At 46.5% G+C, this 17,249-nt stretch overlaps 2 protein-coding genes across 5 annotated transcripts in view; one reads left to right on the top strand and one right to left on the bottom strand.

Annotated features, from left to right (window-relative positions):
* The window catches only part of LOC102457124 (sterile alpha motif domain-containing protein 9-like), a 225,967-nt gene that overhangs the window by 92,673 nt on the left and 116,045 nt on the right, over positions 1–17,249 (bottom strand). The gene's annotated exons all lie outside the window — the stretch shown is intronic.
* RHBDL3 (rhomboid like 3) overlaps positions 1–17,249 on the top strand; it is a 161,422-nt gene that overhangs the window by 127,749 nt on the left and 16,424 nt on the right. For all 4 annotated transcript variants that reach the window (XR_016347529.1, XM_006125163.4, XM_089771824.1 and 1 more), the window contains 2 exons: positions 321–421; positions 14,171–14,231. Coding sequence is in view for 3 of the 4 variants with exons in the window: in XM_006125163.4 (XP_006125225.1) it covers positions 321–421; positions 14,171–14,231 (162 nt within the window). In the remaining variant the exon portion in view is untranslated. The remainder of the gene's footprint in view (positions 1–320; positions 422–14,170; positions 14,232–17,249) is intronic.

Below are 17,249 nucleotides of genomic sequence, written 5' to 3'. Positions count from 1 at the left end.
CTACTCCAACCCCGAATGCTCCCACGTTTCCAAACTTTGACCAGTTGCTTGAATCGAAAGAGGCAACAAGACATTGCTGCCTCATGCTGTATTAGGCTGTGAGGGGTGGGAAGGGTGTGCAAATATATTTGACTGTAGTTTTAAAGTAGATATGAAAGAATGTGTGTTTCTTTCCTGGCTGAGCTGCTGGGCTTAGTTGGCTTCAATGTATACCCCTACCCCAGTGTTGTTGACTGCATTCTGTAGTGCATATGGGAGGGTGCAGGTGGAGAGTTTTCCCATCAGTAGCAAGTTGTAATTAGCCGTTTTCTTTTCCCAAGGTTCCCTGGCAGTGTCGGTAGCTGACATGACTGCGCCTGTGGTGGGTTCCTCTGGAGGGGTTTACGCACTCATTTCTGCCCATCTGGCCAACATAGTGATGGTAAGTACTGGAGCCATTGTCAAGCCTGTTTGAAAGTGAATTAATTCTGGGAGACTAGATGGCTATGGGGAGCTTGGCAGTGGGGCCTATCCTAGCTAAAGCAGCAGTCTGGATCCAACCTGGGACAGAAGTGACAAATATGGTCACAAGCTGATGGTTGCTTGGCAGCCTCTGCTGAAAAGCCAAGGATTTGAATGGGCCTTAGAAAATCATTTAAGCCTGTCCGTGTACTTAGGACAGTTTTCATTACAGCTTCTTTTGTATAAGCACCAGGAGGGGACTGGTATAAAAAGCTCTGAGACAGAAGCTTCTTAGAGGAGGAGGATGTTAACAGTGGTCCCTCTGCAAGGAGATTTTGTTCCAAACACACCCATGGGTGTCTCCAAACTATATGGCTCCAGGCTGTAGGGCGGGCAGCAGTCCCATTCATAGGTTGCCAGAATGTAAAGGACCACAGAGTCTTGCTGTTTCCAGTGGGCTCAACTCCTTACCCCAAGGGACATTGTGTGTGCCTGGATCTTCTCTAGACCAGGCCTAAATATTCCACCGTAGGTGCTGCTCTCCTTTCTGGCTAACACAGTAGGTCCCTCTGGAGGTAGATCTATTGCCTTCTTCCCTGTTGTTCTGCACTATGGGATTGTACATCTTTGCTTTCTTCTGGCTTTTTATGCATTAAAAAAGTCACACACACACACACACACACACACACACACCCCGATCCACGGAGGAGGCAAGACTGAAGCATATGCAGTGGGTTGCCATTTTAAACAAAGTGTCCCTGCTTCTAGTCTAAATGGTCTGCACCCTATGACCAAACGTGAGCCTTTGATGTATCTGGCGAAGTGGGTCTTTGCCCACGAAAGCTTATGCTCCAATAAATCTGTAAGTCTATAAGGTGCCACAGGACCCTCATCACGTGAGCCTTTGGGTGACTTCGCAACCATCGTAGGGTCCCATTGTCCCACCCTCACACACACTACAAGGGTGTAAGAATAAGGGTGAGGAGCCAAAGGGAATTTGAATTTCAGTGGGATTTTGGTATCTGACGTCCCTAGACCCTTTTTCAAATTCAGCTTAAAACCTTACTCTGGATAATACCAGTTACCAGATAGTTTGCACTGGAGGAGTCACCATTCATCTACCATCCCAAAGCACTTTGCAATGGTCAATATGTATCATTCTCCTAGATTTAAACATTGGGTTTTTAAAACCCAGAGGAATTAAATTACTTGGCTCAGTTCATAGAGCAAAGCGATGGTAGAGCTGGGAATAAAACCAACACTCTTGGCTCACCGTCTTCTGACCTCACCACTGTGTTTTTCTAGTTACTGGACTCTGGGACTTGGAGTGGTGCAGCACTGCTCTTCAGACAGGCACCAGGAAGTAGTTAAGGCACATACAAATGTTGGTAACCCAGCCTACGCCAGGATGTGAATGGGGCAGCCAGTGAGAACCAGTTGCAATGTAGACGGCAAGTCTGTTGCTCTGTGGGCACTGAAGAAGGCAGGAGGGCCCTGTGGAATTATATCAGAGCCAAAAAGGAAAATTGGCTCTAAATAAAGCAATGCCTCTCAAACTGCAGGCCATGGGCCACCTTCGAGAGGGGCAGCTTGTCATGGAGGTCTGCAGAATGCAATATTATGAGACCCAGGAGAGGGGCTACAATGGTGGGTTAGTGAGTTTAGAAGGGGACCCATGAAAGAGGTTTAGATAGCTAGGTTCAGAACTGAATGTAATCCTAGACCCATGCACCAAAGAATTCTTCCCTAAAAGCTCCTGGTCCTTGTGCTCTTTGCAAACCTGGCATCAGCTGATAGAAATAGGCTGGTGATCATTAGAAACTAGTGAGATGGATTCTTTTTTGACTGACTTCTAATCCACTCAAATATTGTTGGTTCAAAAGATCAACAGCCAGGTGACTGTTACCAGATTCATGCACCGCTCAAAAGAAAGGAGCAGAGAAAGGAAGATTCTAATGGGAAAATAGATACTCTCTGCCTATATATTGGGCATCGGTTTGTCCAGTCGAGCTTGTATTAGGATGTATTCATTTGCTAATGTGGGTGGCTTATGTGGTTTTCTTTATGGACAGAAGGCTCATTTCAACATGTCCCTTTCCTGGACTTCTGCAGTGCATATGGGGTGGAAGGAAGGCCCAGTCATGAAGACACTAGCTTGGGAGTCCTGAGTTTAACTCTCTGGTCTGCCATAGCTCATGGGTTTCCTGTGTGACCTCAGTCTCTGTGTGCTTGAGTTCCTTAAGTTTCCCAGATGGGACATTCAAGCTAATTAAACACCTGAAATGGACCATTTGCAGGTGGGATGCAGGCAGGGGTGTTGTGTTTTCTTGCAGGCACAGCTTTATAGATGTCTTGGTTCTTACAAACATTTCTGCAGAAATGGCACTTCCATGAGGTTGACGCTTTCTCTCCCTCTGGCCTCACCCCGTCACTGGGCATCAATATAATAATTAAGGGCCTGATCCTGTATGGTGCTGAGCACCTTGAGCTCCCATTGATTTCTGTAGGAGCGCTAAGGCTGCTCAGCATGCCAAAAGAGATGCTTCCTTTAGGGCCCTGTGAATCTGAGGACATGCCTTGGTATATGAGGCCATATGCTCAAACCCACTGGCACTTGCCCCTGCAGGTGTACTAGTGGCAGTATCCATATGTAAGTAGTGAGATTTGTACTTTTAAAAAATTGGCCCCAGTATTATCATAATTCTATAGAGCGCTTTAGCTTGGCAGTGTCATAAATACAGTGAGCAGAGATCTTGGATCCTTATGTGCCACAAACCCAGCGTCCCATTCCCTTTCAGTTACAGGAGAACCTCTGTTAGCTGTAGAAGATTTTATGACACACAGTTGAGCACGTCTGCATCTGTCCAATAGAGGGCAGCATGCGCACACACACTTCAGTGAGTTCATTCATTTTTAATGCATTGTTCAGGTTTCTTAAAGTGTTGGATCATTCCATCTTTTTAATTCTCTCCTATTTAATGATTGTCACAGTAGCACCAGTCCCTTTGCAAAATGATCAGTAATGTACCAAAAAATAACTGAACTGACTTTTATGAACCTTTCTTGGCTACCCAGTCCTGGGGTATTTTTCTTTTCTTTTTTCTCCCTTGCTCACTTATTATTCCTATGAGTCTCCCTTACATAATGAAAAAACGCTTTGCATTTGCCACTCCATCGCGTCTGTTGACAATACTCATCTTTTTGCACGTATGGCTTGGTGGGGGAAGGGAGAAGGAGCTCATTTGAATCTTCCATTTCTATGGGGACTCTTGGTAACTGAAGGAAATTAAAATATCTCTGCTTGTAAAAAAAAAAATCCTGAAAATAAAATAACCAACAGGAGCAAGCAATAAAACCGTTTCACCCTCAGGAAAATAATAAAGGGGGGGAGGAGAAGTCAACAAAGCTGCATGGAAATGAAGACTAAAGGAGGAAAATGTATTAATCAGCATGAGCTCAGAGCCCATCTGACTATGTTTGCTGTCTCTCTGGAGAGAGAAAACTAGTTACTTTGTTTTGCACAAATTGCATTCTTGCAGCTGCCGAAATGATTTATACAAAGAACCTACATAGCATTTTACTAAGGGACTACGCCCCCTTCTCGCTACGTTCACCAACCCCCATCTCTCTGGGGCAGGAGTCGGCAGCCTTTTCAAACCAAAGAGCCAAACTACATCAAAATTCAGAACAAAGAGCCGTGTAAGAATGCCCATTTGCAAGACTGAAAATATGCAACTTAATGTTATTGATAATGAACATAATGATTAATCTCTTGGTATAAAAAAGCTTTTCCTGCCAGATGACAGAATGACGTCACTACGTCATCACTGTTGGCAGAGTGAGAAGGGGAAGCGGAATCGCTCCACCCTCAAACACCTGCTGCAGGTGTTCTGGGTGCGGAGTGTTGCTGCCCCCAGCGCCTGCCCCCTGTGTACACCGGAAGCCGGGGAGATGGGAGCCACGTGGCCTTTTCACCCTTCCCCGCTCCCTGGTGCTCCAGGGAGGCAAGAGCCACAGGGCCTCCTTCCAGACCCCTCCCCGGTGCTGTGGGGAGATGGGAGCTATGCGGCCTCTCCTTCCACCTTCCCCGGTGCTCCAGGGAGGCAGGAGCTGCGGATGCCCCCACTCCTGTCTGTGCCAGTGAGTGGGATAGGGATGGGGGTTCAGGATCTGGATGGGAGATGGGGTGTAGGAGGAGGTAAGAGTGCGAGATCTAGGTAGGATGTAAGGTGCAGGAGGGGGTGAGGGTGCAGAGTCTGGCCGGGGGGACAGTGCAGGAGCAGGGATAGGTACAGGAGCAGGGTAGGATAGGTGTCTGGCCGGGGGAGGATGCAGGAGCAGGCTGGGGATAGGGTGTCTGGCCAGGGGAAGTGGGCAGGAGCAAGAGAGGGTGCAGGAGTGGGCTGGGAGCAGGGTGTCTGGTCACAGGGGAGGGGACAGGAGCAGCCTGAGAGCAGGGTATCTGTCCAGGAGGGAGGATGCAGGAGCAAGGGGGGTGGAGGAACAACCTGGAGACAGGGTGTCTGGCCATGGAGAAGGGTACAGAAGCAAGAGAAGGTGCGGGAGTGGGCTGGGAGCAGGGTGTCTGGCCATGGGGGAGGGTGCAGGAACAAGGGGGGTGCCAGAGCAGGCTGGGGGCAGCATGAGCAGCTGTTTCCCTGCAAGTCAGATCCAGCAGGGAGGTTTGGTCCTTTTTCCCCCTTTTCCCCACAGGAAGCCAGCACAGGTGCTTCAACCTGGGAGGGGCAAGGTTGGAGCGCCAGAGCCAGCTCCTTGCTGCAGGGGAGAGCGGGGCGGGGACTGAGCTGGAGCTGGTGAGTGAGGGGGCTGGGTGGAGGGGCAGGAGCGAGGAAACTGCCAGCAGGGCGAAAGGGGAGCTTGCCGTGTGGGAGCATGTGACCCGTGGGGCTCCTTACGCTTTGGCTTCACCTACCGCCGCCCCCAGCATGGTGACGCTGACACGATTACATAATTCTGTCATCCTGTAGGAAAAAACATTTATATATATAGAGAGAGAGCTATGTTGTAAAATAATTGCAAAGCTACGTCAGGAGCTGGACCCTGGACTCTTTCCATATTTGTGTGTGTGGTCTGCAGATTACAATTTGACTTTGATAGCTCATGCTTCCTTACACAGGCCAAATTCCTTTGGAAAGAATCTGACTGAGATCAGATTTCTATCACTGTGCTTAATACTATTACTGCTTTGCCATTTCTAGAGATAGCAGGTGTCGAGAGGTAAATAAGAACCTAAGTAGAACAGGGTTCTACAGCATCTTCCTTGTAAGGATTTCCTAGTGCTTTAGAAATGCAACTAAATTAAGCCTGCCTCCCAGCACACCTGTGAATTGGCTTAGTATTCTCAGCCGCACTTGATTTGGAAGCTGATGATAGAGACTTGCCCAAGGAACCTGTGATGATCCATGTGTCTTAACAATCTACAAGTGTCTGTTTTTGTGTGGTCCAAGATGCATAATATTCTGCACAATGTGAACGTATATCAAAGAGCAGGTAGGCTTTGGCAATCATATTTACACTGCTGGAATTTTCTTAGAAGAGCAAAGTCTACACATATTTCTGTACATTTTCTTTCTTTTGGAAAGTATGGACACTGCACGGCTTAACTTGAAATAAGCTATACAAATTGAGCTACGTCAATAATAAGGAGCCATCTACACAGCACTTATTTCGAAATAGATAACTCTTCCTCCGACTTCCCTTACTCCTCGTACAATGAGGATTACAGAAGCCGGAGTAAGAAGTGCTCCAGCTTGACAGTATTTTTACACAGTTTCAAAATAACTGCCTGCTGTGTAGATGTGGACTAAGTTATTTCGTTATAATGTTGCAGTGTAGATAATGTTATAATGTTATAATGTTGCAGTGTAGATGTACCCTACAGGTACGTCTAAACTACACGGCTCTGTCAACGGAGCCATGTAGATTTGTTTGTTTGGCAAAGGGAAAGGAAGCCGCAATTTAAATAATCACGGCTTCATTTAAATTTACATGGTTGCCACGCTGAGCCGACAAACAGCTGATCAGCTGTTTGTCGGCTCAGCGCACTAGTCTGGACGCTTCCCTGTCGACATGAAAGCCTTTTATCGACCTCCCCGGTAAACCTCATCCTACGAGGCATAACGGGGAGGTCGATAAAGGGCTTTCAGGTTGGCACAGGAGCGTCCAGACTAGCACGCTGAGCCGACAAACAGCTGATCAGCTGTTTGTCGGCTCAGCGCGGCAGCCATGTAAATTTAAATGAAGCCGCGATTATTTAAATCACGGCTTCATTTCCCTTTGCCGATCAGCCTAATCTACATGGCTCCATCAATGGAGCCATGTAGTTTAGACACACCCTACATGTGCTCATAGGGCTTAACTGTACTGGGAAATTACACTGTATTAACCCTACATGTTACAAACAATTAGCTGACATGATGTTAAATGTGGCAATCCTTAGCCACACGGAATAAATCATTTTAGTTAACATGTTTTAATGTAACTAGTTTCCCAGTGCAGACAAGGCCCTAGTTTGTGTATCTTTCATCCCTGAAATCTTGAGTATTTCCTACTAAGTATAATGCCATTTTTATAATTAGGCTCTGTTTTTTTAATGTTATGCATTTCAATTATAATTATTAATGTTTATTTCCAGGGGTATTTTTATTTTAAATTTTGTTGCCCACCTTAAATTTTTGCACTAAATTTTTGCACTAGCTGGAAATTAAAACAAAGCTTTACACTAATTTATTTAAAACCTAATTATTTTAGAAATTAAGATTAATAAGATTCAGAAATAGAACAGTAATATTTCTATTTTAGAATAGTTCCCATAGTTTATTTGCTAGATAAAACTGACAGCAACAAAAGAGAGCATTAGCGGCCTGTGAATGCAACATATATGTATTCAGCTTCTCCATTCTGTCACTTTTTATTATTAATATGAGAAGTTATTTCAGTCTGTTTGGATGGAGGCATAAAATGTGAGTTATGGACACTGGCTGATTTAAAACCTAATCCTTCCAAGATTACGTATAAGTATCAGAGCAAACTGTTGACCTATAAAATGTTAACTGGGGTAAGATATGACCCCTTTATGAATGCTGACCTACTTGTGGGCTCCTAGAAATTTGCCGCGCAATCTGGTTCCAAATGAAGTCAATTAAGAGGCTTGCTACTCAATCCAATGGCTGTGACATCTGCTGCTTGCAGTTTAACATGTCGGCACCCAAAGAAAGAGAACCCCTGTTTTGGATGGATGTATTTCACGTAGTGACAAGCCAAAACCAAACTCTCCGCTCCAAACAGCCTCAGACGCTGCAGAAATGTACAGATCTGCAGTTCCCAGAGTTCCCAGTTCCCAGAGTACAGTTCCCAGAGTGCCTATGCCAGCTCCAAGCCTGCCAGACCAGAGCCAGCAGTCGCTGCACCTGACCCAGTGGCCCCAGCATGAGCCAGGCAGCCAGTGCCAGCCAGCCCTCCACCGCTCCCCAGGGCCAGTCTGCCAGCTCCCAGGAGCCTGCCAGGGGTCGGAAAAGGCGGGAGCCTGACTGGTCCAGTGCAGAGATCAGGGACCTAATTCAGGTTTGGGGGGATGCCTCCAACGTCCATGATCTCCGCACTAAACGGAGGAACACAACCGTCTACAGGCAGATGGCTGCCAGCGTGGCCACCAAAAGCCACATGTGAACCCAGGAGCAGTTGTGCATGAAAATAAAGGAGCTGCAGCAGGCGTATGCCAGGGCCACAGGGGGCAGCTCCCAATCAGGGACAGACCCAGACCTCTGCCCCTATTTTGATGCTGTGGATCGCGTCCTGGGGGGTCAGGACGGTCCGTGCCCTGCAGTTGGTCATCAACCCTGGGGCAGAGCTTGCTGCCTCCCCAGCTACCACTCCTCCTCCCACTCCTTCTCCCTCTCCTGCTTCTTCCTCTCCACTCTCCCCATACTCCCAGGGACGCTGAGGCCCCTGCACCCATGGTGCTGGGAGACAGTTGGGCGGGCGAGACCCTCAGCCCTGAACTTCTCCTCCCCCTTCCTCTCCTTGACTTCCCCTCCCAGCTCCCTCCTCCCAGGTTCCCCCTCCCCTCTCCCACCCTCTTTCCTCCCCTCTCCCACCTTCTTTCCCCAGTCTTACCTCAGTTTCATTCCCCTACCCACCCCAGTTTTGTTCAATAAAGAGGCTTTGTTGTAATGAACACATGTCTTTTATTGTACAGCAGGACGGTGGGTTAGGGAGGGGTAAGTGGAAGGATGTGAGGGAGGAATGAGGCACAAGCCCCCAGTGGGGCAGACCAGGGAGACTGTTACTGCCTGCAGAATGTGGTGCCAGGCTCGCAGCAACGCGTCCGAGAGAAGCACCAAAGTGCCCAGAGGCAGCTCTGGCTCCATGTTGCAGAGTGCTGTGATGTCCCGAGTGAGGGCAATCAGAGCACGCAGAGAAAAAAATGCTTTGCTGTCCCTCAACGAGATAGGCAAGCAAGCAGGGAAACCTTAGAACCAGCTGTCTGAGAGGGTTCCCTTAAGCACAGGCCTTAGATAGCTTCAGGCAGCAGCCACACAAGGTAACTCCTGACCTGATGCCCTGCCAGAACCACTTCTGGCCAGCCTTAAATGCGATTCAGCATCCTATCAGTGTGGACACACTATTTCAAAATAGCAAAACGCTATTTTGAAATGCATTTTGTGTCTAGACGCGTTATTTTGAAATAAGCTATTTCGAAATAACTATTTCAAAATTAGATATTTCGAAATAACGCTGTAGGGTAGATACACCTTTAGAGTCTTTCCATTGATTTTAATAGGCTTTGGATCAGGCCCTTTGGGATTAGCCTCATCTCAGTAGTGGGCTGATCCAAACTCCAGTCGTGAATGTTGGGAAAGTCCACTTACAGACTATGCAGCTTGGGTCCAGTGTCAGTTTCATGCCTTCTCTTCCCCACTTATCTTTTTACATTTTGCCTTCTATCCATATGACTGCAGATCAGTGCAGATCACACACCAAGGAAAATGTTCTCTGTGTGTCGATGTCTTACTGGCCTATTCCATATAGATTGTTAACAAGACAATCTTTTTGTGAATTCATGCCTAATTATATTGTCAGTGGTTTCTGCTTTCCATAGCTCTTTCGTACAGTTTCTTCTTTAGGTTAAATGCAAGTCCATAAAGAAAGGGAACTGATGCAGGCCATAAGCCTGCACAGAATTACTTGTGTATTGAATTGTGTACACTTTGAGTAGTTCCTTTGAAGCCAAAAGTCTCCTGAGGTCAACAGGAGCTTTCCATTGATCTCAATGGGCTTTGGATCAGGCCTATGGTGTATAAAATTAAGCCTCTGTGGTCTTTGCAGGATCAAGGCATTAGATTCTTCTGCATTTTATGTTTTGGTTCCCTCCTTTATTTAGAACATATGTCTTATTCTCCTGTATTTTTTGTGAAACGTTTACAGATTTCTATGTAACACAAAAGGTGGTTTATGCAGATATAGCTTGAGTGTAATGCAGATCAGAGCTAATATTCAGCTGGCTCATAACAGATGTGGTATTATATCCAACGTCCCTCATTGCAAAGATTATTGTACATGTTTGTATGCATCCCACAGTGCCTGGCAACACCATCTGTTGCTAGGTGTTGTGGGACCATGGAACAGAGCGTGGGGCATCTCGGGACCATGCAAACTTTCCTGTCAGGCACCACTTTGTTCAGGGGTTTCCGGCGTCCTTTCATGAGTTTTTTCCAGCAGACATTGTCTACTACGCAATCCAGCATCTGCAGTGCGAGAGAATGGCTCTTCTCTTGCATGCTCTGGTAACTGTGGTGAGAACCTCGTGTATAGCAGAGGAGGAAGACTCGGAGGATCCTGGTAGTGTGAGTGATATGGACAGTGGCAGTTGGCAGTCCCAGAGCAGCTGTACAGGGTAGTCTGGGGAAAGCAGCACCGAGTAGTGGGATCACATCCTCATGCAAGTGTGGGGTGAAGACCAGCACCTACTGAACTTTAGGATGCGTAAAGCAACCTTCCTGTAGCTGTATGCAGAGCTGGCCCCCGAACTGTGGAGCAAAGACGTCAGAATGAGAGCTGCCCTCTCCGTTAAGTAACACGTGGCAATTGTTGTGTGGAAGCTGGCAACTCCCGATTGCTACCGGTCCGCTGCAGATAGGTTTGGAGCGGGGAAGTCTACCGTCGGGGCTGCAGCCCTGAGAGCTGGTAAAGGAGGTACTGGCAAAGGGTTACAACTCACAAATGTACGTAGGTTCAGGTATCATCATCGAAGTTGGGAGAGGGGGTGGAGCGCATGAGAAAGTGCAGACTCCCAGAGCGGGAAAAAGGAATGGAAAGCATAGAGGGGGGGATTGCTGGACAGAGAATTTTGAATCTGCTGCAAGGGTGGGCACACCCATGTTGGCTCACTGTACTGCTTCACTAGACACTTCAGGAGCTCAGTCTGTTCCTCCATTACCCTGATTGTGCGTTCTGCGGCCTGCCTGGCGAAGGCCTGTTTGTCCTTGCGATTCCTCAGCTTCTTTTACAAGCGTTTTTCCAGATGTCTGTGCTCACTCGCTGATTGATTGATTGATTGATTGATTGATTGATTTAGCACTTTGCAAACCAAACCCTCCCTGTGTTTTCTAGGACATTTCCTTATCTGTGCAACCTCTCTGACGTGGTGCACAGAGGGGCCACCCAGGTCTCTGTTCAGCACAATGCACAAAACATTGAGTCCTCCATTGTAACGTTTCACTGACAAACCCCTTTTCCAACATTTCCACTCCCTTTCCCTCTGACTCTTGCAAGGAATGCATCTCGGCAAGCATCCTAATCGTGGTGAGTGAAGGGGTGGGGGTGGCTGGCGGTTGTGCATACGGACAAAAGTAATTCCAGCCGGGGCTAGAAAAGTCCTTTTGCAGGAACATAGTTCTAATTATGCCCCACTTCTCCACAAGCTGGGAACTAGGGATATTAAATATTGGTTAATTGAAAAGTCGAGTAACCTCATGGAAATTTTATTGGTTAGTCGACTATTCTATAGTCCCTGGGGGCGGGGCCATTGTATCAGAGGCAGCAGCGTGGGGTGGAAGACAGGAGCTGGTCCACGAAGGGAGCCAGCTTAAAAACCAGCTCCCCTCGCGGACTGGCTGCCTGTCACCTTGTGCTGCTGCTTCTGAGAGAGAGGCTTTATTTTCCAAAAGATCCCTGTCTAGACTGGCGCTTTTTTCTGGCAAAGCCCCGAGCCGGAAAAAAGCGGCAGCCATGTTCATGCAAATGGAGCGGGGGAGATGTAAATCCCCGCTTCATTTGCAATTCCGACTTGTCTCATCTGCATCCCTTTTCCGGAAAAGGGGTGCAGTGTAGACATAGCCTTAGTGTTTGCACTGAGGGAGGACAAGAGAAAGGATTCAATTCTCGTGCATTTGTTTGTGGGCCATAATCTAAATGATCTGTGTATTTAAAACAGTTGGTCAGGAAATGGATTTTTCCCTGTAGATTAGAAAGTTTTGAGTTTTTATTAAAAAAACAAACAAACACTAAAAAGCTTTTGGTCATAAAGTTTTCTGTATTCAGGATTGTGGGTTTTTTGGTGAAAGGTCAACATTTTCTAGAGAAAGCAGACACTTTCTGAATAAATAAATCAAACAAACCTCCAATTTTCTGTTGAAAAAACCCAACAGTTTAGATGGAACATTTTCAACCAGTCCTAGTATGTAAGCCATGAATATTTTGTCTGTCCTTTTCCCTCAAGACGTGAGTTCATCCTTTAAATCCTTTAAAATATATCACATGTCTGCAAAGAGGGAGAAATATCTTGGTATCTCATTGCTTTCAGTACTCGTTAATGCCACTTTTATTACCTAGGAACATCCTTTTCCCCTAGATCAGCTGAAGGAAAAAAAGTGTGTGTCCTATTCTTTCATTCAGAGCCTAACCTCTTAATGCTGGTGAGAGGATAAAAGTGTTTATTAATTACATTCTCTCTGCCCCATCAATTCCTCACTCCAAATTCTTCTCAGTTTGCTAGGTTGCGAAGTTTTGAGATTACACTCATAAAATATGCAAATAAAATGTTACCAGTCCACCAAAAGTTTGTGAATGTGTTTGCTGGTCCCCGGCATGAAAAAGATTGGGAACTACTGGCATTTATCACATTAGAGGATGTGCAGTTGTATGAGCCCTTAATGTGGCTTATGTGGTTAGGTCCTGTGGTGGTGTTGCTTGTATAGATATGTGGACAGAGTTGGCAATGGGGTTTGTCGCAGGGAAAGGCTCCTGGGTGAGTGTATGGGTATGTCTAGACTGCATCCCTCTATTGGCAGAGGGATTCAGATTAGGTAGGTCGACATTGCAAATGAGGCAGGGATTTAAATATCCCACGTCTAATTTACATAAAAATTACCGTCATGTTTTGTGGACTCAGTACTTTGTCAGCAAAAAGCGGCAATCTAGAGGATCTGTTGAGAAAGAAAGCCTTTTTTGACAGATTCCTTATGTCTCCTGTAAGGAGGTTTACAGGATCTGTCAAAAAAGGCTTTCTTTCTCGACAGATCCCCCTCTAGACTGCCTCTTTTTGCTGACAAAGTGCTGAGTCGGCAAAACGTGGTGGCCGTTTTTATGCAAATTAGGCGAGGGATATTTAAATCTCTGCCTCATTTGCAATGTCGACCTGCCTAATCTGCATCCCTCTGCGGACAGTCTAGACATAACCTATCTGAGGTGTGTGGCTGCTGATATGTGTTTGCCTAAGGTTGGGGGGCTGTCTGTAGGTGAGGATTGGTCTGTCTCCCAAGGTCTGTGAAAGTGAGAATCATTTTCCAGGATAGATTATAGATTGTCGATGATGCGCTGGTGCAGTAGGTGATGATCAGTGGTATTTTATTGTTTTCCTTGTTGGGCCAGTCCTGCAGTAGGTGACTTCTGGGCACCGGTCTAGCTCTGTCAATCTGTTTCCTCACTTCCCCAGGTGGGCATTTAAGTTTTAAGAATGCTTGATAAAGATCTTGTAGGGATCTGTGGGATTGGAATAGATCCAGTTGTATATTAGAGATTGCTGTAGATAGTGGATCGGGTGATGTGTCATGGTTGGAGGCTAGAGGCATGTAGGTAAGAGTGGTCAGTAGGTTTCCAGTATACAGAGGTGTTTATGTGACCATCATTTATTTGTACTGTAGTGTCAAAGAAGTGGATCTCTTGTGTGGACTGGTCCAGGCTGAGGTTGATAGTGGTGTGAAAATTGTTGAAATCCTTGTGGAATTCTTCAAGGGTTTCCTTCCTGTGGATCCATTTGACGAAGATGTCATTAAGGTAGCATAAGCAGAGGAGGAATGCCAGGGGATGGGTGCTGAGGAAACGTTATTTTAGGACGTGACGAAAAGCGTGATGAAAGAAACAGAAATGTAAAGCTTGTGGGATGCAGAGGGATTAAACAGGGATCCCCAGTTCTGTGGATTTACTGGGCTCTCACATCTTCATCTTCTAGCCGCAATTCATACGACTTGTGAGAGCTGCATAACCCTGAATTTGATGTGTCTCTCCTTTTGGCACGGTGATGAGTCAAGAACCCTAGGAAGTGTGGCAAAGGCAGCGCCAACTGGAGCAGAGCTAGTTTGTTCCCATTCTGTGTGTGTGGCCCCTTGACCTTCAGCAAGTGTCTAGATCCATCTTCAGAATCCCACGGCATAAAAATATGTGTAAATTGTACCCGGCATGATTTTGTGTTTGTTGTCTCCTTTTCCAGAACTGGTCTGGAATGAAGTGCCAATTCAAGCTGCTGCGCGTGGCTGTGGCCTTGATCTGTAGTAAGTATTGTAATATGCTTGGTGCGCACATAATCCGGTTTTGTTTACCTTTGCCATTAGTGATTAAGCATTCCCTGGCTTGGCTCTGTCGCTGTGAACCAGCAGCCCAAATTCACCGCGGCAGAACCTTGATCACTCTGGAATGCTGAGTCTGGATTCAAATGTTAAACAGGACCCTTTGAAAATTGAAGGTGCATTGTTTATTGGTATCTGGATTGTGGATGTTCATGAGGGCCTGGGGCTCATTGCTTCTCTGTGAACATTCCAATACACAGTGCTTTAATAATAGCAGTGTGTTGCACTTCTACCACCCTCTCAGTCTGAGGATCACCAAAGTATTTGGCAGGCATCAATAAAGTAAGCTGCCCTAAAACCCAGTGGCAGGGAAGTGTTATCCCTGCTTTCCAGAAGGGGAAAATGATGCACATAAAGATACCAAGGACCAAATTGTCCAAACCCCTGACATTGCCTTTTCAGAAGTAATATAGGTACTTTGGAGCCAAAGTCCCATTGACTATGGATGAGACTCACTGAAGCTATGAAGGGCCAGATTTTCAAAGGTATTTAGGTATTTAGGTCACACTGCACCTCTGTGCCAGAGGAATAAATAAAATCCTGACCTATTCACTCTCAGGCTGCAGCCTTACGCACTAGATCATCTTTCTCATGCTAATTTGAGTGCTTGAATGGGTATGTGAGTAGGTTATCCAGCTGGTTGGATAGCTAATTAGTGGGGCAGTGTGACTAGTGATTTTGAATAGCCTACAGTCTGTCAGACTAGTGGTTATTATAATGTATGTGTTATTATAAAGGTTTGTTCAGAGCCCATCACCTGAGTGCCCATATAAAAGGCTATAGACTAAGCCTACCCTCAGTAACCCCAGCCCATCAAGAGACAAAAGCCATCCAGCTTCATAAAAAAAATGAAAGAGGCATGGGGGTGAGGGAGAGAAAAGCTAAAACTGCAGCAGCATCAGAAACTGAGCTCTATGGGTAGCCAGGGCCAAACTTCACTAGACCAATAAAGGAAACAAGTTCTTCAGCTCCACCAAGAACACCTGCCGCCTACTCCCTAAGGCTATGTCTAGACTGCAGGCTTCTTTCAAAAGAGCCTCTTTCGAAAGATCGCGTCTAGACTACAGGCGGATCTTTCGAAAGAGCAATCCGCTTTTTCGAAAGAGAGCACCCAGCGAGTCTGGATGCTCTCTTTCAAGGAAGCCCTATTTACATTGAAGAACGCCTTCTTTCGAAAGAGGAACTTTCAAAAGAAGGCGTTCTTCCTCGTGAAACGAGGTTTACCGCCATCGAAAGAAAAGCCGCGTTCTTTCGAAATAATTTAGAAAGAACGCGGCTTGAGTCTGGACGCAGGGGAAGTTCTTTCGAAAAAAGGCTACTTTTTTCGAAAGAACCCGAGTCTGGACACGGCCTCAGAGTCAGGCATGGGACCAACTCAAGAGTGCCTCAGCCAAAGGGCAGGGGGCAATGTCAAGTGAGAATGAAAGGCTGCATTTCTCCCCTTTTGTCTTGCTATGCAAACGGGAAGCCCTAGTGCTGATGCACAAGGGGTGGGCTCATCTGGAGGAAAAAAAGAGGATCAAATGGATTTCCAACGTGTTGTCCATGACCAAACATCTTTCCACTGATGGGGGGGGGGCTTTTGTAATGTCAGTGTTAGATCCTGATGTCCTAGAGCAACTATATTAGATCATCCAAGTCTGGCTGTCTAGGGAATTGCAATCATATTCATGACTGCTGAGTCTTCCTGTCCTCTCATCGCTTAAGCATCAGCAATGCAGTCTACAAACAGTCTGTGGCTTGGTCTACACCTAAAAATTGCATTGACTTAGCTACGTCACTCAGGGCTATGAAAAATGTCCCCTCCTATGCAACATCACACCCTGGCTGTGTCTACACTGGCCACTTATTCTGGAAAATCAGCCGCTTTTCCGGAATAACTTGCCAGCTGTCTACACTGGCTCCTTGAATTTCCGGAAAAGCACTGACAATCTAATGTAAAATTGTCAGTATCTTTCCGGAAAAACTATGCTGCTCCCATTCGGGCAAAAGTCCTTTTCCGGAAAACTGTTCCGGAAAAGGGCCAGTGTAGACAGCCCTGTAGTCTTTTCTGCAAAAAAGCCCCGATCGCGAAAATGGCGATCGGGGCTTTTTTGCAGAAAAGCACGTCTACATTGGCACGGACGCTTTTCCGCAAAAAGTGCTTTTCCGGAAAAGTATCCTGCCAATGTAGACGCGCTTTTTCCGAAAATGCTTATAATGGAAAACTTTTCTGTTTTAAGCATTTCCGGAAAAGGGTGCCAGTGTAGACATAGCCCCTGTGTTTACAACTAGGGCCTTGTCTACACTAAATGGAAGATTGCCACTGTTGCAATCGATCTTCCAGAGTTTGATTGAGCAAGTCTAGTTAAGATTCGCTCAATCGAACTCAGAGAGTGCTCCCACTGTCGTCCGGTACTCCTGCTCTTGCCAGAAGTAAGGGAAGCCGACGAGAGTGTTTGCTCCTGTTGGCCTCCCGCTGTGGGGATGCCGCCAAGCTCAGTTTAAAGTAAACTGACTCCAGCTATGTATTCTATGTAGCTGGAGTTGCATACCTTAAGCCAAGCTGGTGTGTCTAATGTAGACCTGGGCTAGATGATGGAAGGACTCTTTTGCAGACCTAGCTGGCACCTCTCTGAGAAGAGATTTAACTATATGGATGGGATAAAAAACCTTTCCATCCAAGTAGGAAGTGTCTATCATACAGCACTATAGTGACACAGCTGCAGCTGCATAGTTGTGATGCTGTCAGGTAGACATGGCCTCAATGGGTTCAGAACAGCGATCCCCAACTTTTTCCAGATGGGGATCCATTTTGACAATTCAGGAAGACTTGGTGACCCAAGGCAATTCAAAAACGGGGGGAGGAGGGGGTCAGAGCCACCTGGGGAGACACTTGGTGACCCTTTTGAAATGTAATGGTGACCCATATTTAGCTCGCGACCCATACATTGGGAAACCCTG

The sequence above is a fragment of the Pelodiscus sinensis genome, chromosome 20 (assembly GCF_052426305.1).
Source record: "Pelodiscus sinensis isolate ZL-2025 chromosome 20, ASM5242630v1, whole genome shotgun sequence".
Lineage (NCBI taxonomy): Eukaryota > Metazoa > Chordata > Testudines > Trionychidae > Pelodiscus > Pelodiscus sinensis.
Note: the sequence above shows the minus strand (reverse complement) of the source record. Positions and strands in the feature narration are given on the sequence as shown.